Raw genomic sequence first — 25151 nt, 5'->3', positions numbered from 1 at the left:
TAAAACAGAAAAGGGCAACAGTGAGTAAAAATCACAGCAAACAGTTACTTAAAAACAGGGTCAAAACGATGTGACAGTATCACAGTGCTCAATTACTGTTAAAGGCCGGCGAGTACATGTGAGTCTTGAGTTGACACCTCAAGAGATGGAGTACTTCAAACGATTCCATATCCTGAGATGGTTAAAGCACAGCGTTCCCTCTCCGACTGTTGGACTGTTCCCGAACACAACTCATTCTGTGGACGCTTGGCCGAATGTTTATGTCTCACTACCCACAACAATTCCTCTCCAAACAACTCAGTATGTTTGCAAGATGTACTCACAAAATCCAAGGCTGCAGTTTGGTAATATAAGCAATAACAAAACAGATGCAGCCTGTACAGTGGCGTTCAGTAGTGCTGCAGCTGAAGACAATAGGAAGTATATTTGGACCTCAGTGTGAAGCTTTCTGATCAAACTATGACACTTGCTGGTGGTCAAGGTCAGATCAGAAGTCTGATCAGAGGTCAGATCAGTCACGTTTAGTGAGACTGAAAGAATGGAACAAACAGTCTGAGGAAACATTTACACGACAACGCTTGCAGTGAAGATGCTTTGTTTCAGAAAGTTGTTGGGTTTACATGGCAGCGTTCTGAAAGCAACGGCAAAACCACTGAAATTGATGTAGTCACTCAGCATGCGAAGGTACGAGTTGGCACGGTTTGTTTTTGTAATGAAACCACACACTCATGAAGCAGAGAAAAATCTGCTCTAAAGATTAACAATGGAAAAACACAGACATTCTTGCTGGATTGTTATTACAGTGACTGTCAAAATAAAACTACCAAGTCCAGGAGAATATGGACTGGGAGTCATCACACTCTGGAGGAAACTTTGTTCTGATTATCTCTACTGAGCATGTGCAGAACTACTAGATACAACAACCGTGGTGACCAGGACCAGTAGCAACCTGGACCTTTTCGGAAAGCTCCACCATGGCAATCATTTAAAAAAAGTTTCTTTTTCGTGATTCACAGCTCCATTGTGGTCCAAGCAGACCCTGAAACTGCAACAAAAGTTTTCCTTTGTCACTTGAAATCGACTTCTCCAGTGGTCCCTCATTCAGCTCAGCCACAGTTTTTCTTCCAGTACATTTTGCTCCCAGCTCTGATGTGACAGGCCAGCCTCCAGCTGAGCGGAACAGTTATCTTACACACTCTGTAATTAAAGCAAAAGTAGCAGCGTCCCTGTTTTAATTCACAGTTATTAGCGCCACATGCGGGAGTGACAGCTGTCAGAGACCCCTGCTGTGCTGCATGCTCACTCTCTCCACAGGTACCCCACACACACACACGCGCACGCGCGCACGCACGCACGCACACACACACACACACACACACACACACACACACACCTCCGCGACCTCCCCTCAGCAACCAGGACTCACTTTATCATCAGAGCACATTATAGAACTCCAGCTTCCACTTTGCTCCACAATCACAGACATAAAGAAGTTTTTGTGACAGGTTGAAGTTGCTGCTCCTTCTGATTTGTGTAAATAATCATAAAATACAATAAATCTGCTTTTAACATTCCAGAAAATCACATGAATATTGATGTGTTTACCCTCTTTAGATTCAAAAGTCACCTCTCAGTCCCAGTTAGTGGTCTTGATAGACGCTTTTCTTTAAAAAAACAGTGATGAAACGTAAAGACGTGTGACACCCCAGTGACAGGAGACACTTTGATGACTTGTTTATAACCCCCATATTTCCCATTTCTATACATTAAAGCTCTAAGTGTTTGTCAGCAGTCAGTATATTATTCCATTTATTTAATATCATAAAATCATTATGTGCTCATGAGTCACTGTGGGTAGAATTTGACACTTAAAACACATTTTAAAAAGCATTTCAGTCAGAATCCTATAAAGGTTTAAATACATAAGTGTGAGCAGAGCTCAGCTTTGTCCAGGTATAGAGTTTCTGTCTAAATCCCAAACTGACCACACACACACACACACACACACACACACACACACACACACACACACACACACACACACACACACACACACACACACACACACACACACACACACACACACACACACACACACACACACACACACACACACAAATGAATTCAGACTGGCTCAGTAAAGTAAAGCCAATGTAAGATTCAGATTATGAAAATGGTCCCAAACACAATGAAAGGTAATCATAAAATCCTTCCAGCAGTTCTGATCAAATACATTTCTGGTCACGTGAGAAACAATAAAAAGCTTGAGTTTAATCGGGTGAATCCAGACTGAGTCATAGTGGAGATCTTAGATGGTTAAAGCTGGTGAAATAAACGAATGACCTTAACAAGTGAAACAAATAAACCCACATTGGAGTATTTTCACATTGATCTCTGTATTTTTCACTTCCTGTAAAGAGATTTCATCTGTCTGACAACTCGCCACAACCGTGGGGGCGTGACCTGATTCTTCATCCAACAGAATTACACGGATGTCTCCTTTATGTAAACAGCAGCACTGCTCCACGTTAGTTCAAACTGAATATTGATTAACTTCTAAAAATGTCACTTAAATCGATAAAGGAAATACATACAAATGAGGGAAAAAGAAGACAGTGGAACTCCCAACCAAACGTTAGGCCAGCTGAAGCTTCATCCTGAATAGATTTATGGACTCACCAGCACTGTAGTAGCGCTCCAGTTTCTCCCACAGTGGCTCGTCCTCACGCTGCAGGATGGACAGTTTGAGGGGTTCATAGATGGAGCCTGAGGAGGGAAATATTCATTACACAAAGACAAAGACAGTCTTGCAGAAACTGACACAGTCCCGTGCTTCCTGTGTCCCCCGCTTCAGTTACATGCAGGAAACACGCAGGACGATCTGAACTGAGCTCGGTTCAGTTTGGCCTGAGACAGCTGTGATCGCCACATAACGTGACAGACATTAAACTATAGTCGACTTTTCACTTGGTGATTGGTCCTCAGTTCAGTTCTGAGGCTCCATGTTCTTCCTGAGCACGGCCTGACCATCCTCCTCTTCCTCATTAGGTACATGCCCCTCTAATTCATAGCAGACACAGACTCACTGGCAACAACATTAGAAACACTTCTATCAGATGTCCACTTGTACTGGTAGTGGCTTTATAAAGCCCTTATATCACTCAAGCTGTTATGTCAAGTTTTTTAAGTGAAAACTGAAAACTTTGTTACGTTTTGGGTGTACGTTTATACAACAACGGTGCATGGAGCCACTGAAAACAACCTTTTGAAAACGCTCCGTCGAAATAGGGGAAAACTTTTTTTAAAAGCTCCTTCTGTGCATGTGCACCTCTGTCATCGCAAACAATTGTTCTGCACAATACAATCAGCTCTAAACATAAACAATGGGAGAACACAGATATTCCAGTGGACAGACAACCAAGTTAGATTATTATTACCGTGACCGTCAAAATAAAACTACCAAGTCCCCGGAGAATCTGGACTGGCAGTCATAACACTGTGGAGGAAACGTTTTTTTCCAAAAAGTAGTGTTTTTAATGGCTCCAACTACCGTGGTTGTGTAAACAGACTCCAGAAGTTGTGCGTCTTCACTTGAAAGCGTCGTCGTGTCAACGGTACCCTGTTTAAAGTTTAGACTCTGTTTCCTTCATTTCATTCATTTCTAATTTTAGTGGATGAAAAGTTGATGGAAGCGACATCACTGGGTGGTGATGGTTCCACACAGCTCAGGACTGAAGTATTGTGGCTGTGACATGCTCCTTCTTTAACCCTTCAGAAGCCGCCTGTACGCTCGTGTTTGTTCACAGTCTGCAGAAGAAAGGATTCATTTCTAATTAATAATAAAATGGGGAGCAGAGAAAGTCATGAAACAACAGACTTCCTCCTTACTTTCTGTTTCACATCGGAAATGAACCTGACTGAATTGTGACTGTGCCCCCCCCCCCCCCCCACACACACACACACACACACGCACACGCACACACACGCTGTTCACTTTGCTGAGATTTGCATTTTAATAGGTTCGACCTTGGGTCAATACCACAGGTACTGAAAAATTCACATTCTTCCTGAAATTAGCATAATTTCCATCAGCTTTAAAGTTGTGAGGGACAAAGCCAATCCATCTCTTTCTGCAGATAACACTTTAAAGAGCACAGAGCAAATCAAATATTCCAATTTTCCCCCACTAACACGACACCACATTAGCTTTTAAACAGTCCCATGACTAAGCTCTGCCACACACACCTGGGATATTATTACATACACAATTGGAAATGTTTCTCCTGACACTTCACAGCCTTTAAAGCCGAGGAACAGTCGCACTGGATCATCAGGACTCAGAGCCACAACCATCCGTCATGACCAGGAAGTAAATAACAAAACTCTTAATTTCATCATCGTACAAGTGTGTTTTCATTGCTGGACTGTAATGAGGAGTGGCGTTGAACTTTGAGGGCCCGTTTCCACGACGTTTCAAGTGAAAACTCATCATTTTTGTGTTTTTGAAAAGTTTCCCCATCTACTTGCACGTGTGCAGAACAACTATTTCCCACGGCCGTGGTGTGAATGACCAGGAGCCGCATTTTTATATTTTAAATTTTAAAACAAAAATAACACAGGTTGTAAAGATTTATTCTACATACAAAACTTTTATCTTGCGTAATTTCAATTCAGCTTTATTCATATAGCACCAAATAAACACAGTAGTTTCCAAGGTGCTTTTAACGGAGAGGAACCCAACAATCAAATCATTCATTAAGTATCATCAATATACAAAAAATAATTGTGTTTCACCTGCTTTTTGTTGATCTTTTCAGTACATTTGTTGGTTTAAATTTTTTCTTTATTTTTAAAAGTAAATTCAGGTGGCTCTGTCAGACAGATCATAGCTATTTTGACAGCTTTCCTTCTTTGAATCTATTTCCCCCTATTTAGCCATTTAACTTGCCTGGAACATTTAAACTCTTTCAACCCCGTTTTCCCCCTTTCTCTCACATTTCCACTGGTTTTCATCAGTTTCCGATTTTCATCAACTCTGCAGAAGTTGTGTTCATCTCAAAGTAGCAGGTGAAGCAGCAGGTTGTCAGTCAGAATAAATGACTGAAACTCAGATTTTTCTCTGAGACTTTTCCTCATTTGGATTTAATCCTGTTATTTTACTAAGGGGAGCCTCGGCTGAAGTTTCATGGAGTCATTACAGAGGAGCTGTAGAGTCACTACAGAGGAGCTGTTGAGCCACTACACTGAAAAATAAAATTCAGTCATTTCCACAAATACAAAAATATTTTGTTGAGTAAATATAATTCAATCATGCCACACAGTTCATCTATTCATATTAAGTCAATCCCATTTATTCATATTATCTGAACAACATGCATTAGAATTAATCATTTAACAACAAGAAACTCAACGTGCTCATGTTAATCAAACATATTTCTGATATGTAAAATGAAAAACTGCATAGTTGATTTTTTTTGAGTGTGCAGAGGAGCTGTGGAGCCACGGCAGAGGGGCTGTAGAGTCACTACAGAGGGGCTGTAGAGTCATAACAGAAGGGCCGTAGAACCACAACAGAGGAGCTGTTGAGTCATAACAGAAGAGCTGTGAAGCAATACAGAGGAGCTGTAGTCATACCAGAAGAGCTGTAGAACCACAACAGAGTTGCTGTTGAGTCACTACAGAGGAAATGTAGAGTCACAACAGAAGAACTGTAGAGCCACGTCAGAGGAGCTGTAGAGCCACGTCAGATGAGCTCTATAGAGCAGTTGTTTAGAGCTTGTACAGAGGAGCTGTAGAGCCACATATGGCTGCACAGCTGCAGGTAGTTTTGAGTGTCGCCAGCGTTTCCTCCGATCCGCTGCCACTACTTACCGAGCTGGTGAACTTTGGTCCGGGCCTTGGGGGAGGCGGCCGCTGAGCCGGACATTCTCAAAAGGTGAAATTAAGGCCAATCGTCTGTCAGCTAAATCACAACACTACAGCAATTGACAGGGAGCAGTTAGTAACACACAGTTAGATTTCAAGACATGCATGAATCAACAATGAATTACACCAACAGACAACCACCACCACCAACATGCAGGAGATCAGTGTCATCATATTGATACAGGAATGGATGTTATTGATACCTTCAACAAAGATAATGATGTATGAGATGGAAGTATGAATAGTTGCTACACCATGACATACTGGTGTCCTATGCTAACAATGTACATGACTGATTATACAATGTACATCACAAACACTGATTCAAACCAGGACATCACTTCTCAGTCTGAACCCCCATTTCCACAAAGGCCGAGGTACAGAGCAAGCTGAAGAAACTTGTAAAACAACAGAGTGAATGTCAGTCAAATTCCACAAACAACAGAAAGAATATTCTATTAAAAAAAAAAAAAGATTTATTTTGAACAAAACTTTGTAAAGGAAAAAAAAGATCAAACACGAGACTGAAAAAACGGTTTAAAACAGATGTTCAGAGGTCTGCAACGTCTGACAGAGAGGCGATTTCACCACATAATGACTATACCTGCATCTGCAAAACACCTTTAACCTTTAAAATGAGGATCACTCAGCTCATATAACTGACATATCATTTCAGTATTAAAGAATATGAAGTTAGGCTGCATTTATGGGATTCAGAATGATAATATACAAGAGCAGAAATGTTACCACATTTGGAGTTTTATCTTTTTTTCGTCTTGTATTTTTATCCATTTAAATGGTTTGTTGATCCGTTTTAGATATTTTCTATTTTTTATTTATTTTTGTAATTTCAGTTTAACGATATTCCACTTTTCAACAATGTTAGCAGTTTAAGGAAAGTTAGGCTCTGTTTAAAAAGATGTTTCAGGTAAAAATCATTTTTTACATTTTTGTTTCATAAAGGTTTTTCATTTCCAAGGCAACATTTTTAAAATGATATCGGTGGTTTTTTGTTTGTCTTTCACCCTAATTTGCCCAGATTATAATTTTTAATCATTTAAGCTGTTTAGCCAGTTTAGAATTTTAAAACAATTAAGTTTAGTTTTTTTTCTTGTTATTGTTATGGTTTTTTGTTATGTTGTTTTGTTATTTTCACCCAGGATTCTAACCAATAACTATCTTCTTAGGCAATATACACTATTTCAGCTGCAGGTTTTTTTTTAAGCATTTTAAAAGTCAGCTAAATTAACCATTTTCTCAGTTTTAGCTGAAGAAGGTTAACTTTCTTTTTTTTAAGTCAGTTTCATTTTTGTTGTTTTAGTGTTTATACTCATTTCTGCCATTGAGCGCTTTCATCACAGCTCAAACTTACCAAACAAATCAGAAGCATGGTCAACCAGCACCTTCAGCTGTAAAAAAAATAAATCAGTCTCTCGTGTTTTTTTTCTATGCTGTTTCTGTAGATTTACTCAGGTGTTTCAATCTGAAAGGTTGAAAATGGAACATTAATCGGTGTGCATGTGACATATATTTTAGGTTGCCAGACTATTCTGAAATGTCGCCCTGATTTCCTAAAAGGCAGTTTCCCGTGTGGCAAAATTAAAGTAAGTTGCAGACCTCTGCGGAAAAGACTAACAAATCCAGAATGATACGCATGAGGAGGCGCGAGAATACACCTCCAGGCTGCGTTGTGTTGGAAACAGAGACGAGTGCTTCTGGAAACCACCACCTGTGAACACAGTTCGCCACTTCAGCCAAGGATCCACACCAAGGATGCAAAGATCATGTGGAAAATAAAACACAAAACAATTGTGCTGAGCCAAAATGAAAGCAGATGCTCCTCGCCGCATCCCGGCTTTTGTGGAAACGGGGGTTTAGAATTTGCAAAGCTCTTTTTAAAACTCTATAAATCTATTTCATTCAGCCAAGTGAAGTAGTATGAAATAACTATTTTCCTCAGTAAATATATTAGTAATGGTTCTACATGGATTCTTTAACCACAGGTTGACAACAGAGAATCCACACAAGTAAAGAAATGAAGCCGCTCATGTTCACAAACTACCCTTTGTTAGATAATGGGAAAAGTGTTGAACACAGTTTTGAAATATTTAGTATCTGGTACAAAACAGAATAAACCTGCAGCATCACTCAGCTGTGGTTTTGATCCATGCATCCACACAAGTCTGCAGATATTTTCTTTGGTCCAATCGTAATTTCTTTCCACAAAAAGTCATTGTAGCAGATATATTTGTGTTGAGGATCATCATCTTTCTGAAATGTCCCTGAAACTTTGTTTCATTTTCAGCCTGAGTACAGATGGCAACAGGTTTTATTTTAATCCAAAATGTCCCTCCGCATTTTCACATTCAGTTTGGCAGCATGACGTGACGTTTCTTCTACACACTGCACTGACTGATATTAGGAGATGAAAAGTCCTTCCTTTCAGTCTACCTCCTCTTTTATTTCCAGACTGGTCCAGATGTCATGCAGACGTCCTGAGACTGGTGGTTCAGGTCAGTCGTAGCTCAGAAACGGGCAGAATTGGTGATTGCAGGTCAGTGTGAAGCCCTTCTGATCAATATAAGAGACCCTGTGAGGATCACCTGGCCCAGGTTGGTTTCACAGTGAAATAAATTCAATTATTCACATTGTGACTATTTGGCCCAGCAGTGTTCATCTAAACAAACACACACACACACACACACACAACCATTTCTACCAATTCGCTTTTTACACCAAATGATTGACAATGTCCACCATGCTTGATTTGTGACAGATTTGCTTTCTCTTCACTGAGACCTTGGAAATAGGTGATCATTTCACTGGTGAGGCTCGAACGACCTCACATCAACTTGCACTGTCAATTGAAAGTACTGTTTTCTGATCACTGACGTATTTCAGCTGCTTTTCGTTTGTTTTCCACCTGCGTTCAATTGTTTTCCCGTGTTATCGTTCACTATTACACAAATTATACACAGCATGTGTTGTCAACAACATGTGGTTAAAGTTGCAAGTGCCTGCAGAAGTAAACCTAATAGGAGCAATCTAGACCTGTTGTGGAAACGTACATGTTTGTCATGTGTTTAGTGAGTGAGGCCCTGTAGGACCCCGTCCTGCCCCACACCGTGCAGGACAGGGACAGTGGACAGAGACATGCTGAGCAGCTCTTTAAATAGCCCTCACTGCAGCACATTCCCCCCTGACCTTTCACTGCAGCCTCGAGGCACTGCTCATACTCAATGTTCACACCGAGTCGAACTGTTATGGACCGGAAACAACTCCACATCGCAACATCATGCACACATTGACATATTCAGACCTGATCGCTTGGACCTGGCCTTGAATTCCAGGAGTTTCCAGCCGACATCTGCCAAACTCGCCATGTTTAAATGTCGAAAATATGAATCAAGTCAAAGGTTTGTACGGAAAAGAAAAGACGTGGATTTCAAAATTATATAAAACAACCGTTTAACAATAGCTATTTTGAAATAAAATAGAAAATAAAAATAAATAGGTTATTTAAAATGTGCAATAATACTCGATAAATAAGATAGATAATCGGATAATCAAGTTTAGGCTCTTAAATTTCATACAACGGCGTAACACATTTATTTTATTTTGAAAACTAATTTCCGTCTTGTCTGACGTCCCTCTTAGAAAGTTCCGGTATCTTCACACATCCTTTTGCTGTCAAACTTCCCGACATCACGACACTGACGTAAACACGGAAACTCTAATATTATAACTCCACGCCCAATAAAGCAGACTAATTCTCCCTCATTATTATTATTATTTTTTTTAGATTCCCCTAGAAATATTTAAATCTTCATGAATATTTTGTTTATCTCTCACTGTGATAAGAAGGGAGGGTTGTTTCTCTCGTTGCCGTAAAGCAGGGTACCGTGCAGTCAGTGTTGTGATCAGCTGAGCCTCCAGCAGGATGTGGGGCTTTAATCTGACTTATTTTACCTTTTTATCTTTTATTCTGGGACATTTTCACACCTCTGCCCTTCAGGATGTGACCGTCGACCTGTTCGGAGCAGCGAACTACGGGACGGTGGCGGCGTTTGGAGACTTTAACGCGGATAAACAGACAGACATCTTCATCATCAGAGAAGGTGTGTTCAGCTTCCTGCATATAATCCATCGTTTATACGCCAATTCACAATTTCACCTATTTAATTCAACATCTCTACTTACTAAGGTGCCATTTCTACCCCCAAACCCCCAGTTTGTACCAACTAATTCAACATATCTCCCAAATAACAAATCATTCCCATTTCACCATTTTAACAACAAATTCAACTTGTCTACTCATCAATAATTTATTCCAAACAATTGAACATTGCTACCAACCATTTCTACCAATTAATTCCCATTTTATGACAAATAATTCATATTTTCTGACAAATAATTCACGTTTTCTAACAAATGACTAACCATTTCTTTTAATTCACTTTTGTTTCATCAACTAATTCCCAATCACAATTTTTAACAACATAATCGCTTTTTTGCATATGATTTTGTGTTGCACAATTTCAATTTGTTTGCCTTAGACGGTCACCTGTATTGTATGTCTTGTTTAAGTCCCTCTGTTATAAACTAAGTTTTCTTTTTGGCTTTAAAGTCACACATTTATTCTGAATATACATTAAAATGTATATATTGGGAGGAAAATAACATTCAAATGATTCATTTAATAACTGGCTTCCTGGCTCTTCAGCTTTGAGAATATATAACAAAACCAGTATTTTGGAAGCTGCTTAAAAAGAAATCCACATGCTTGTTTTTTTTCCACTACATAAAACTGTCTGGATGTTTTCACCCCCTTCTTGAGTATTTACCCTACATTTTTGATAAGAATGCCCAAAACAATAAAGTTTTTATGTATGTGACAGCATTCCTCATTGAACTGTTTCTATCGCTGACATCAGCTTAACTCAACTTCATTTGGACAACCACCTTTAAAAACAACCACAGCTGACTTGAGTGCTGTACTGAAATAGACATATAAAAAAACAATATAATGGCAACAATAAAAACAGGAGCAGAGTTTAGGGCTGGGTTAAAAGCCAAGGAATAAAAATGGTTCTTAAGATTAGTTTTAAAAGTGGACAGTGAAGGCACTTGTCTGATTTGCAGTGGCAGTCGTTTCATTACTGAGGGGCTTCCACAGAATAACCTCTGTCCCCTCTGAGCTTCCTTTTTGACCTCGGTACCATCAGAAGCAACTGATCAGCTGACCCGAGGCTCTGAGCAGGAGTGTTATGGTGAGGTAGGGAGGGGTGAGACCATTCAGGGATTTACCACAGTCGCCACTGGGCCTGAACAATATCATCTTTGCTTTGTTTTTGTTAGGCTTCTTTTTTTCAGCGGGACATAAATCTGGCTGTTCTGCTTTTGGCAATGAAACAAGATGTAGTGCCTTTTAAGAACAGAACCCAGTGGCAGTAGGTAAAGTGAAAAAGGCAGGGCCCCTAAAATTGAGCCCTGTGGAACCCCATGTGACAGAGACCCAGCAAGGCAAACGCACATGGTTCTGTCTGCCAGATAGGACGTATGCAAATGCATAGTCACTGATGCCCACCTGGGTAACAACCGGGATATCAAAATGTCCTGGTCCACTGTGCCGAATGCAGCAGAACAAGAACCACATGATCACCCAAATCGTTGCCAAGGAGGATGTTGTGAAAACCCCCCAGCAACACTGACTTGGTGCAATGCAGAGTTTTAAAACCAGACTGAAAAACCTCTAAGATATTGTGTTTCTCCACGTAACGCTTTAGCTGCGAGTGAAAAATCTTCTTCAATATTTTGGAGATAAAAGGCAGCTTGAAGATGAGCCTGGATGGTAAATGGATTTCACTCGTGTAGCACTTTATAGCTGTGTGAGCAGCCCCAAAGTGCTTTACCTCGCTCATCACATTCATACAGATTCACAAATTCACATTCAGACCACTGCTGTACCAACAGAGCTGCACCACCCTGTAAAGTCAGGTTTCCTCAGAAGCAGCTGGACCACTGCATGTTTAAACTACACCAGAAGACTGACTGCTGTTAATGGTTACAAGAACCAGTTGCCCTATGCCGAGGAAGCCGTCTGGAAATGATTAGAAGGGATAGCATCTTGGGGGACCTTAAAATATAATATGTGCAACCACATCCTCTGAAGATTATCAAGTTAAAGGCTCAAATTGATCAAAAACAATTGGACAAGTGGCAGAGCGAGAAGGATTAGAGGCAGGAAGTGAAATTAATTTCTCACATATTTACAGTGGTGTGATATTGACGCCAGCAGTTCTTTAAAAATGTATAGTGAAACAGCAGCTTGTCCTTCTTCCATCAGCTCTGGCTCTCTCGCTGGCTGCCCGGGTCCTTTCATTGAACCAGGGCTCAGGTTGAAGCCACAGAGTCCAGTATGGTGAAGCAGGAGGACTGGAACCAATGGCAATGCTCCTCTGTAGCAGTTTAGTCAGAGGGGACGTAGAGTTGGTAGAAGGCAGCATAGAAAGATTTGGTAGTGGAAGAGTTAAGTCCTTCAGAGCAGAACACAGTTTTTACAAACAAACACCAAATACCGTCACTCAGACAGCACATTGTCACATATTATCCAGGTTAAACACACAAACCATCACAAGGTACGAGGTCTAATGTAGGCCCATGTTCATGTGTGGTGCCAGACACACTCAACCAGATAAAAAGAGCCATTGAGAGTGAAAAAGCCCTTCGCCAGCCTCACCAGGTTTAACAGGATGTTAAAATCTCCAACAATAAGAACACAATGGTATCTGGGCATGATCCCAGCCAGAAAGACACAGAAGTCATTCATAATATCCTCATTATATTTGGTCCGTCAGTCAATGATCGGGTCAGCATCAGCATCGGGTCGGAGTGGCCCACATCAAATAAAGATGTCAGAACAAATAAGGAAATGAGCCCAATATATATATGATGATCATTGAATCAATCAATTAAAGTTAAAGTATCGAGAGGGATTGAAACGGAGATGAAGGCAAGGTTATCTGGTGTCACTGTCAATGTTTGATATGTAAAAGTGACTCCTCCTTCTGTCTGAAGCAAACCGGCCACGGAAACTCCAGCAGGTTCACTGTGGACACAATCACAGTTTAAAGTATTGCTATTACATTCATTGACGCCGTCACAATTTTGACTCAATGAGAATCGAGGATAACTTAATAATGATTGTAATGTGACTTTTAAAGCCTCACTGTCTTTTCTTCCTGTTTCAGATTCTGAAGTTCTGATATTCTTGGCCGACTCCAAAGCGCCGTACTTCAAACCCAAAGTGAACATCACGAGGAGCGTTCTGCCGGGGTAAACGGGACTTCTGTTTCAGTTCGGGCCGACGAGGAAACCCGATTAGATATATGGATTTGTTTTTACCAACAAAGCTTGGAGAAACGCTTCAGTCTGGGAATAAAACATGTTTTTGTTGGTTTGCACTGACAACCAGGAGAAACATGCAAAGACGTTCAGGCCGTCACGCAAAGTGAAACACAACAGAAAATGAAGTGAGACATAGTAGGCGATGGCAGAGCCCTGAAGGTTCTCCGTGTCATAGAAAACATTGGTTGATGTATTGTGTTGCCTATGATGCAGTCTGTTTCTTTATTAGCTATTTGAAACTCTCTCTGGAGACAAGTATAACTTCCAGGAGGTGTGTCTGGTACTGTACTCGACAATAAAACAATTACAGCATCCGGAGGCTGAAATTCTAGACGGGCCAGTTCCAAACTTTTTTTCCCCACAATTTATCGTCTTGGAATAAATGAAATTTGAAAATTCCAGTGAGCCCGTCTGCAAAGTATTTACAAGTATTAACATTTCAATTAAATTTTATTTCTATAGCACCAAACCCAACAGTCATTTCAAGACACGTTTACAGAGACATAAAACAACATTTTCAGACAGACCTAATTGCATCAACATGAGAAGAGAAGCACCAAATGGGTGTCGAGGAATTGGCACAGAAACAGCCAGAGGAACATTGGACAACTAGCGAGGCTAACGGTTCCCGGCTCAGTCAGATGAATGAAGCGCTGTTCAGGGAGGCATGGCCTCTCAGATTGGAAGATGGGAACAGATTCACCAATCTGCAGCAAACTGCTTCAATAATTAAAACGAGACATGATGCTGTCCTGGATTTCACTGCATGGGCTCCAGGACACTCAAAGAAAACATGACCAACACTGTAAACCATCCCCAAATCCAAGTTTTATAGCAGAGGTGTCAAGAATACAATCCTCTGAATGCTCCAATCAAGCCCGCAAGGAGAACCTTCCTCCGTAACAACATTGGACTGATGAACTGGTTGCAGTGAGATGCTCTGTTGTTAGCTACATCTTTGCTTGCAGCATTAGATTAGTGTCCAGCCGACACTGTGAGGCTGAGTTAAAGAAGACATGCATGATCAAAGATTCAGGAGTCACACAGCCTGGAAAACAACAGACTGTCTTCAATATTGGTCTGACCAGGTTCCCTCTGGAGACAGTTTCAGAGGACATGAGTCTGCAGCTCACCTCTATTCTCCTCTTTTCAGGGATGCTGTTATCACCAGCGTCGTCCCTGGTGACTACGATGGAGACTCACAGATGGACGTCCTCCTCACAACCGGGCGTGGCCCTGGGGGAGTGGAGGTCTTCATCTTTTGGGGCAACAACCAGACTTTAGGTACAACTCCAACAGTGTTTGGGTGTAAAACGAACTCTGGTGAGGTTTGATTAGACTCTGATCAGTTCTGAACAGGAAGTGCTGGACCTTAGCAGCTCCGTATTTTCACAGTTGTCTCCCAATTTATGTACGTGACAGAGGAATTCCTGCTCTTTTACCTCATTGATGCATTGTTTGACAGAGTTTACTTCGCCTCTCTTGGTCTGTTGTTAGAAATGTGAATGCAAAACACATTTGACATGAGTGCAAACCTTTCTGTTCCAATTGTAAAAACTGTCATGCTGTTTTCACGTTTGTGAAGTTCATTGGTCAAACGAGTTAAAGTAAACTGGATCTTCGTGGTCTAAGGCACTCGATGAAGACGAGATTGAGTCTTCTGAGTCGCTATATAAACCCCCACGCTCACGATATTTCCCCCCACTTCTAATCCCTGCTGACACGTTTCAATCCTCCAATATAAAACAGTGATTCCCAACTGGGAGGGAAGATCTCAAAGGTATCAAACATAAAGGCCTGTGGGCAACACCAGCCTGCAAGTGCTTCCAATCTGGCCAAAGCACCAAACAAATGGCGAAAAATTCAGTGCAGACATATATTTTTTAGGAAGTTGCCTCTGAGTCGCGACACAACACGAGACCGGAGCTGAGATATTGTTGATGCTGCCATGAATGCTAACTACCTCATTATCAAAGTAGCCTCAAAGCCATGTTGTCAGGAGGAGTTTGTAAAAACGCCCAGAATGCAACAGCGAGATGAGTATTTTTTGGGGTATATTTCACAGTATTTTGCGCAAGAAAGTTTCATTGAAGTTGGCTTCATGTTGAGATTACAGCCATTTTCTGGAGTCATTGTTTTGTTTTGTGAAAATTCAGACAGGTAGGCATATATAGCCCAGGTTACGATGGCAAAAGTTTGGGTCCCTTAAAAAAATAGATTGACAATCAATGACCTTAAACCACCTTTTATATTCCATAATGAAAAAAAGAGCCTGAGATCTTGTGTTTCCACAATGCAACTTTATCATGAAATGACTTCAAGTTTATAATAAAATCAATAATAATGCCACAATGAGTAACTGGTAGTGAGTGTGAGACATTGTGTAGCACAAATGAGCGCCCGGGTTCAACACAGACGGCACAACAATCTGCTGGAACTGAATGGAAATTCAACATACAATGTCTGGAAGGGTTTCAGTCCTCGGAAGTACTCAAATTACTTGTATTCTGACAGTAGAGAAACACTAGTTACTCCACCGATGATGTTAAAGTCCTTCTGTCTGGTCCTCTACAGATATGAGCGGGTGGATCAGACTGAACAAGACGTTCACAGACCAGCCTCTCGTCATGGAGTAAGTATCAGTCTGAAAATTCAAACGTTTACAGTGACTAAGGAACAGCCATGAATCAGTTTTTATAAATGTGTGAATGTTTTAAAAAGATGATTCAGTAAGTTTATTGATGTATAGTCATTCGACATGACCCATAGAGTGAAACCACTAATAAACTGATAACAGTCTGAAGCATCACGTTTTCTAGTTTATGAAAGATGTTTCCATTGATGCTTTAAGTTCCTGTCTGTTCAACCTGTGATCGTCTGACGAACCATCTGTCCACAGTTTTAATGGCGACATGATCCCAGACGTCTTCGGAGACATCACCAACTCGCACGACACTGAAGTCTGTTCCCTCACTAAAAGGTAACGAGGCGCTTTTTGGATTTCTCACACTGTGAATCACTTCCCAGAATGCAAAGTGTCAAAGTCCTGCTCTATTTTTTACCTCTAGGACTCCGCAGTGGCAGAAAGCTCTGAGCCCACCTGTTAAGATGCGCTTCCCTCACTCCAACGCTTTCATCGACCTGAACAAGGACTTTGCTGCTGGTGAGTCACACGTTTCAGTCCTGAAGTGTTCCGTGCTCAGCCAGAGAAGCAGCCTGATGAGAAACTGTCACATACATACAGATTTTAATCTTTAAATCCAGATCTCGGTGTTTCTCTCCGAGGAGTCGGCTGTGTGAAGACACCCGTGTCTCTTCCCAGCAGGGTTATGTGATGCCAATTGCTTATAACAGTCAATTTCCTGAAAAGTATATATATATAAAAAAAAAAAGATGAGTTTCTTCTGAGGCAGCTCACACAGACACTGTGTTTATTAGATATTCTCACAGTTTAAGAGCCAAGAGGTCAACAGGCAGATCATACTTGTATAATCCATTAAAGTGATTTTTATGTTTTGAATATGTTCCCCTTAAAGAAAAAGAAATTGAGTCACTGCACACAGCAGAGGAGAGCAGTGAAACCTTCTGTCCTTCTCATGTCTGCAGAGAAGTAAAACACTGCCCTGTTTCTTTCTTGTTGAATATTACAGAGCTCGGTGCAGCACTGAACGCTCGGTACCAGGAGTGCCAAACGCATTTTAGTTCAGGATCCAGATTTCATCTTGAGTCAAACAGTGCCATAATAACATTTTAAAGTTTGTCTTTGTTGCAGTGCAGAGAATATGTGATGAAAATATCTACATTTTATGAAACCAAAGCTTTCTTATAGTTGTTGCATTCTGTGTGTTTGTACACACTGACAGCATGGCTGTGAAGCTTGTTGACAGCAACAAGGTAGCTCGCGCTCATGGCAGCATCAACAATATCTCAGCTCGGGTCTCAGTGCCGTCTTGTGTTCCCACTCTTAAGCAATTTATTCATAAATCAATGATTCCTTTTCATTTTTGACCATTTGCTTGGTGGTTTGGAAGCTGGAGTGAAGCCTCTCGTGGGCTGGCTTTGGCCCATCGACCTTATGTTGGACATAAACTATGAAGTAAAAGAACAACATTTCCTCTTTATTCCTCTGAAGAGTAGCTGCCTTCATCGTCCTCAAACTGAACAGAGACGATGCTGCCTGAGGTTGAGAAACACATTAAAACACATTGTGTTTCAGTAGGGGAGGACGATAATAGCACTTAAAGGCCACTTATGTTTATATAAGCAGTGCTCCTTGCTCACCTCCCCCTCACACCACATGCTTGTTTCCAGCTCATATTGCTCCATATGTCACCACATCCACTGGATCCAACCAAAACACAAATCCCCATAATGTGTCTGTTCCCTGGCTGATTCCTGCGTGTGGGTGGGACAACGCTGTTCACATCAGGCTCAGCAAATTACAATATTAGTCACATAAACTCTCAGTATCATCAATGATTCACTAGACTTCTCAGAATTTTTATTTGTAATTAAAATGAGCAGAATAGATGATGAGGTTTAATCAGCAGTGCTTGAATTGGGTTGTAATTATAGATATAACACTAAAGATGTAATTCTACAATGAAAGCAGATGGGACTGTTCCTTTCACTCAGAAAGACTTGAAACAATATTTTGGCAAGATGACAGCCTCTCGAAATATATCTGGGTTCAGTCCTTTTAAACACACTGCCACTGCAGAAACCTGGTCACATTGACTGAAGCGATGGAGCAGGTGTGTATAGGTAGAGCGAGAATAGAGAGATCCGTATTTCAAACGCAGGGCATGAATGTTACAATTCTGCACGTGATTTAAAATGAAACTTTGACTCCCGACACAAGAGGAGAACCTTGAGGTAAAAGTGCTTGTTAGTAAAAGAAAAGAAAAAAGATGGGTGTGAGCTGTAATCTGAAGCAATAACACTTCGGTGAGTGGAAAACTTGTGAAAGGCTCCAGTGTACAACAGTGAAAACTCACATTTCTCTTCACGAGCGAATCCCATCAGAAAGCGACTGGACGTGTTGGAGTGTGTGTTTCCCACTGCAGCGTGTCCTGCAGCCATTGTAATTCCTGTGTCCAGCCTCACGCTTGTGTCCACTGAGGTCCTCAATTCACGCTGAAAGCACAGTCAAAATCCTTCCTAGGATTTTCACCAGTTTCACAGTTGGAATAGTTTGTACTGGACCAAATTAGAGTTAGTCTCCTCGAATCTGGATACAGTGGTTAAGAAAACACCTTGTTTGGTCTTTGTCCTTTGTTCTCTGCAGTTCTATCTGTTCTGTGATAATTAACATGTGACCAAAGCCTTTTATTGATCAAATTGATTAGAGAACTTGATGAGTCCTCGGTTACAATGGCCTGGGATTACTCTGCATACACTTCATTGTGTTAAAGACCATCATCAATGTGTTTGAATCAAAGTTGAATTTTGGACTGAGATGTAATAAAGTTATTAGTTAGAAAAAATACAATTGTGAAAGATTATTGCAGGGATTTATAATTAATTGCAAATAATTGCATTTTAGATACATCTCAGGGTAGTTGATTGAATCAAATCAATAACTAGCTTTACATAGTTTAGAAGAAATCATGGTATTTACTCGGGTTGTGTATGTGTTTGATAATAACTGCAGGAACAATCTTAGCATTAGCTGTTGGCTTCATGTTCAGCCTTAGCTGGTGGCTTCATGTTCAGCCTTAGCTGGTGGCTTCATGTTCAGCCTTAGCTGGTGGCTTCATGTTCAGCCTTAGCTGGTGGCTACATGTTCAGCCTTAGCTGGTGGCTACATGTTCAGCCTTAGCTGGTGGCTTCATGTTCAGCCTTAGCTGGTGGCTACATGTTCAGCCTTAGCTGGTGGCTACATGTTCAGCCTTAGCTGGTGGCTTCATGTTCAGCCTTAGCTGGTGGCTTCATGTTCAGCCTTAGCTGGTGGCTTCATGTTCAGCCTTAGCTGGTGGCTTCATGTTCAGCCTTAGCTGGTGGCTTCATGTTCAGCCTTAGCTGGTGGCTACATGTTCAGTGTTCGCTGGTGGCTACATGTTCAGCCTTAGCTGGTGGCTTCATGTTCAGCCTTAGCTGGTGGCTACATGTTCAGCGTTAGCTGGTGGCTACATGTTCAGCGTTAGCTGGTGGCTACATGTTCAGGGTCAGCTGGTGGCTACATGTTCAGCGTCAGCTGGTGGCCACATGTTCAGCGTCAGCTGGTGGCTACATGTTCAGGGTTAGCTGGTGGCTACATGTTCAGCGTCAGCTGGTGGCCACATGTTCAGGGTCAGCTGGTGGCTTCATGTTCATCATTAGCTGTTTTTTTTAGTTTTTTTTAGATTGACGGTGAATCAGTGCTGTAATGCTTATTGACTCTATGAAGCCTGATGCGACATTAGCACTGTGAAGTTTTCAAATGAAAAGGCAAACATTTAGTTGAATTTTGGGTGCCTGTCTACATGACAACGATGCTCAAAGCAACTGAAAACGCAACTTTCTGAAAGTGGCTTCCAAGGTGGAACTTCTTGAAAATGCTTGGACGTCGTTTGCATGCAAACAAGGAAAATGCTCCTCTTTGTTATACACACATTGGCCGTAGTAACTAGTTCTTCTGCACATGCTCAGTAGCTAGACAATCAGAACAATGTTTCCTCCAGTGAGTCATGACTCACAGTCCATATTCTCCTGGACTTGGTGGTTCTATTTCATCCCTGCTGACTTGCAGAGGCGGTGCTTAAAGCACTGAATGTTCCCTTCGTGCATGCGCAGTTCGAATATGCATACCAACAATGTCACCTGTGACCCAAGAAAGATAATAAGTTCCGGTGTCACCCGAGGTTCGTTTACTTTTTTTCTTTTCCCGTGCCACGCATACCGCTGTATATACAGCTACAGTCGAAACTGAAAGGAATCGCCTTTGGCGCTATTATTCTGTCGCTCGGAGCTTCGTGAGGAAGCAGCGGTGATTCGCCCTTCAGAGGCTGTGACGGTGGTGTATTTGTTCTTTTGGTTTGAGACCCAGTGCGATCTAAAGAACGCTCTCGCCTCTCCTGGTGCACGTAAGGTTATTGTAGCTATTTGTTTATGGTTTGATGTTTAAGTTGTGATTTGTCGGGGAGACAGCGGTTGTGCTCTCTTCTCCCGTGGATCACTTTAGCTCAGTATAACTCGGAAGACGGTGACGGCAGTGTGCTTCCCGCAACCCCCTTTCTGCTTGTTTATGGCACTGTAGTGATCCGTTAACCCACTGTCGAGTGAGGGCCCGGTTAGCCTGGTGTTAGCGCCGCACTGCTCGACACTAACACGCGTGTTTGTTGTTTAATTATTGACGCAACCACTTGTGTTATTAATACACCTCTGCTTGGCAGGCGACGTGCACGCCCCCTTACCCCTGCTTATTGGTGCTTCTGTTTATATATTTTCTAGTTAACTGCAAACTGCGTCCCCTCTCCTGGCTTACAGTGTTGCAGCTGTCGCAGAGCTCTATATATAGAGCTCTCAGCTGTCTGTTTTGCTGTGTTTAGAGGTGTGTTATCCTTTTCCCTCAGCTGGCACGGTTTGACTATTAATCGGGGAAGCTAAATAGACTTGTGTGAAGCACAAGCCGCTGGTGCTGTGCGACGTGTGTCTGCTGTGCAGGTGGTGTGTGCGCCCCCTTCCCTCAGCGTACAAGTGAGCTAATTAGCCGTTCACCATGGAGGGTTCACACTGTTGTTCTCCCTGTGGTGCCCTCCTTGAGGCCGGTGATGGCCATAACCTCTCCGTACATTGTGCCTCGGTGCCGACCACCTTAGAGAGGGCTTATTTGATGCTTATTTACATCAGAATGTCTAGATTGGAGCAGGTAGCTCCCGTTGTAGAGGATGTCCCCTCCCTCCCCCCCGGACGGCTGCCGTCTTTCCAACATCGCCGCTCAAGACGCCGTCGCATGTCTGCCACTGGGACTGACCTCCCCAGGAAGAAGGCGAAAGCTGAGTGGCAACTTGCCTCGGAAGTGAAACGCTTGCATACAGAACTGGCGGGGATGAGGTCCTTCCTGCAAGAGTGCACCCCACCATGGCCACAGACATGACGGGGCCACCGACCCCGCCTTTGCCGGTGAACTCTGTCGGCCATGCACAATGCTGCGGGAGCTGACTTGGAGCAGATGCCCATCATTGAGCCAGCCATAGCATCCCTCATTGTGTCGCCCGAGGAAACTCTTTGACCATCTGTGAGGTGCCCTCGACCTCAATGTCGAGTAACTGACGACCTCCTTGTGAGGTCCTATAATGCTGGTGCACGGGCTGGACGTATCGGAAACTCCTTGGCTTACCTTATGTTCGTCCTCTCGGCTTCCTTGCAGGAGGGCTGTGTCAACGCTTCTGCCATGAGCTTCAGTGACGCAGCGTTACAATCTTTTGCGCTCATGTCCCGAGAACTTGGGCGGATGATGTCTTTCCTGGTTCAGGCATGCCGACAGGCATGGCTGGCACAGTCCCCCTTGACAGAAGCGTCAAGGAGAACTCTTCAGAGTGTTCCAGTGGAACCGGGGGAGCTCTTTGGCTCTGCCGCGGTTGAGGCGTTGGAGAGGACTGTCAAAGCGCGTGAAACAAGACAGCAGCTATCAAGCCTGAATAGGAGTGTGCCTCCTTCAGTTAGACCTAGGGGTCCCTCCACTATCCCTCGTGTCTGCCCTCCACAACAGGTTCACCCAAGTAGGGGTTTTGGTCCCCAGCGACTTTCATGGAAACCAACCATGGACTTTCGCACCCCAGCTCCATTGCCACCCAGGCAAACCCAAGCTGATCAGCCATCTGTGTTTTAACCCCACCCCCCCTGGCAGCTCAGTCACTGGGCTGCTCATGCTTTGGACCTATGGGTGGTCTCCACCCTGATTCATGGGTACAAGCTTCAGTTCCAACGTCGGCCCCCCACCTCCAGTCGGGTCCAAGACGCTATCATCAGCTACCTGGCGAAAGCCTTGGCACTGGACCCTCCTGGCCAAGGAGGTGCTAGAGGAAGTAGATCCTCTGGCACACCCCAGAGGCTTCTACTCCATCGACTTCCTTGTGATGAAAAAAACTGGTGGATACAGGCCAATATTGGACCTGAGGGGACTCAATCTCTATCTAAAGGTGTTGCCATTTCACAACTACAGCGGCTGTCTTACGACCAGTAACCCGGGGGGAATGGTTCACATGCGTCGATCTGAAAGACGCTTACTTTCATGCCCCTATTGCACCTCACCACAGGCGATTTCTTCGCTTTGCCTACAGAGGCAGACACTGGCAGTTTCGAGTGCTCCCCTTTGGGCTCTCCCTCTCCCCAGGGGTCTTCACTCGATTTGTGAAAGCTGCTCTTGCCCCCCTGCAGTCACGGTGCATGAAAGTGTTGCCATACCCGGATGACTGGCTAATCTGTGCACATCACAAGCTCAGGCGGCCCAGGATACATCCAGTCTCCTTGCCCATGTGGCCCAGTTGGGCGTCGGGGTCAATTTTGAAAAGTCGTGCCTCAAACCCTCTCAGAGGATGAACTTTATTGGGATGACCTTGGATACCGTGACCATGAGGGCACGGCTAACCTCTCACTGGGTAGGGGACATTCTCCGTCTCCTCATGCGCTTCCAGGTGAACAGGATGTTGCCGTATGTCACTTTCCTACGACTTTTAGGCAAGCTGACATCCGTGACAGCTGTGGTCCCGCTGGGTCTGTCATTGCGCCCCCTGCAGAGGTGGCTGGACGGCTTCCACCTGGAGGCAAAGCGGCACCATTACCGGAAGCTCAGGGTGTCACGCCAGTGTCTCCTTGGCTTGGCCCCTTGGAGAGACAGGGATTTCCTGTTGAGAGGTGTCTTGTTGGGCGCTGTCCCAGGCCACCACGAGACCGTCACTATCGATGCCAGCCTCTCCGGGTGGGGGGCTGTCTGGCAGCACAGCACAGGACGGTTCAGGGTCGGTGGTCTGTGCGGGAGAGCACCAATCACATTAATGTGCTGGAACTGTGAGCAGTGCAACTCTCTCTCGAGCACTTTTTGCCATACCTGAGGGGAAAACGCATACTTCTGCGGTCAGTCAATACCTCAACAGTCTTCCGCATAAGCCACCAAGGGGGGACCAGGTCTGCCCGACTGTTGCAAGTCTCCCATCACCTTCTCAGGTGGGCCGTCCCCGGTCTGGCCAGGCTGCGGGCCAGACCGGGGCCAGAACAGGGGATCTGAACCAGCATGCCCACTCCCTGTCCCGTCGACAGCCTCCACCGGGAGAGTGGCGCTTCCACCCAGAGGTGGTGTGCATGATTTGGAGTCTTTTCGGCAGAGAAGAGGGCAATCTGTTTGCCTTGAGGGAATCCCCCTTTGGCTTTCCCTTAGAGAAACCACCCGCCCTCTGGGCCAAGATGCGCTGGTGCACCCTTGGCCAGAGGGCCACCTTTCCACCTTCCACCACTACCTCTTTCGACAGAGACTTCAGAGAGTTCTCCAGGAGGGCCACGTGTTGTTGCTGGTGGCCCCCTTCTGACCAGCTCGGACATGGTTCCTCTTGCTGCGGAGACTCTTTCACCGATCCCTGTTGTGTCCCCGACAGGAAAGAAGGATCTGTTGTCCCTTCTTTCCTGTCGGAAAGGGGGGTCAGGTTTGGCATCCCAATCCCCACTGCCTTCACTTATGTGTTTGGCCACTGACTGGCCCGACTCCCTACTGAGTGGACGTCCGGAGCCTGTCAGGCATACCATCCTGAATGCCAGAGCACAGTCCTCTCGGCTCAAGTATGCCAACAGGTGGAAGTTATTTGTGGAATGGTGCGAGAGCCATGGGGAGGACCCAGTGATTTGCTCTGCACCCAAGGTTCTGGAGCTCCTGCAGTCTCTCCTCGATAAGGGTCAGACTCCATCTACCTTAAAGGTCTATGTGGCTGCAATATCGGACCGACATGCTAAGATCGACAATGGCACAGAAGGGAGCCACAGCCCTGTGGCTTTGTTTCTCGAGGGGGCTCTGAGATTTCACCCCCCAAGGACTCCATGAGCCCCTACATGGGACCTGCACAAAGTGCTGAATAACTTGTATAACTGAATAACGTGTCCACCTCCCTTTGAGTCCCTGGCCAGGGTGGAGCCAAAGTAGGTGTCACGAAAAACTGCGTTTTTACTCGCCAACGTGTCGGTGAGTTGCATGCGTTGTCGACCAGCCCGTCGTGTCTGAAGTGGCACCCAGATGGTACGGGTGTCACATTATGGCCGAACACTGCTTTTATTCCAAAGGCGCTGTCCAGTTCCAATTTTAATCAGCCTGTACGGCTTGCACGGTATGATCCCCCATTAGGAGAAGATGGGACCAAGTCAAAACTCTTGTGCCCAGTCAGGGCCCTGAGATTTTATATTGACAGCACTGCAGCCACACACACGTCTGCACAGCTTTTTCTGTGTTATGGGGGTCCCAACAAAGGAGCTGCGCTGTCCAAGCAGCACTTATCTAAATGGATTGTGGATACTATTCACCATTTGTATCTGGTGTTAAGCCGTCCTATACCATTGGGTGTGCGTTGTCATTCTACCAGGAGTGTGTTTACATCTTGAGCTTCCCTTAAGGGAGTGCCCCTGGAGCAAATATGTGCTGCTGCCTCATGGATGACGCCCTGCACATTTTCCAGGTTCTACAATGTGGATGTTGCTACTCTTTATCCACTGGGCGTGGTCCTTCAATCTTCAGAGGCTTCTCAGTAAGGTTGGTGGCTGGGATTCCTCGTGACTACGCTGGTATGAGTCATTCAGTGCTTTAAGCACCACCTCTGGCTGTCATCCGTGATTCATAGAACCGTAGTTACATTTGTAAC

At 43.8% G+C, this 25151-nt stretch overlaps 2 protein-coding genes across 4 annotated transcripts in view; one reads left to right on the top strand and one right to left on the bottom strand.

Annotated features, from left to right (window-relative positions):
• Window positions 1-9335, bottom strand: part of phkb (phosphorylase kinase, beta) — a 145514-nt gene extending 136179 nt beyond the window's left edge. For 2 of the 3 annotated variants that reach the window (XM_080497023.1, XM_080497022.1), the window contains exons 1-2: window positions 9245-9335; window positions 2680-2766 (exon numbers count right to left, since the gene is read on the bottom strand). In XM_080497023.1, coding sequence (XP_080353149.1) covers window positions 2680-2766; window positions 9245-9308 — 151 coding nt within the window. In that variant the 5' untranslated portion in view covers window positions 9309-9335. Of the gene's footprint in view, window positions 1-2679; window positions 2767-5871; window positions 5976-9244 lie in introns of all 3 variants that reach the window. The other variant, XM_080497024.1, reaches the window with a different exon arrangement.
• Window positions 9336-9865: 530 nt separating this feature from the next.
• Window positions 9866-25151, top strand: part of itfg1 (integrin alpha FG-GAP repeat containing 1) — a gene marked incomplete at its 5' end in the record, with an annotated part of 222107 nt that continues 206821 nt past the window's right edge. The window contains 6 exons of the mRNA XM_080520248.1: window positions 9866-10043; window positions 13176-13260; window positions 14486-14616; window positions 15907-15964; window positions 16232-16312; window positions 16401-16495. Coding sequence (XP_080376374.1) covers window positions 9866-10043; window positions 13176-13260; window positions 14486-14616; window positions 15907-15964; window positions 16232-16312; window positions 16401-16495 — 628 coding nt within the window. The remainder of the gene's footprint in view (window positions 10044-13175; window positions 13261-14485; window positions 14617-15906; window positions 15965-16231; window positions 16313-16400; window positions 16496-25151) is intronic.

The sequence above is a fragment of the Blennius ocellaris genome, assembly GCF_963422515.1.
Source record: "Blennius ocellaris genome assembly, chromosome: 1".
NCBI classification, from domain to species: Eukaryota; Metazoa; Chordata; class Actinopteri; order Blenniiformes; family Blenniidae; genus Blennius; species Blennius ocellaris.
Note: the sequence above shows the minus strand (reverse complement) of the source record. Positions and strands in the feature narration are given on the sequence as shown.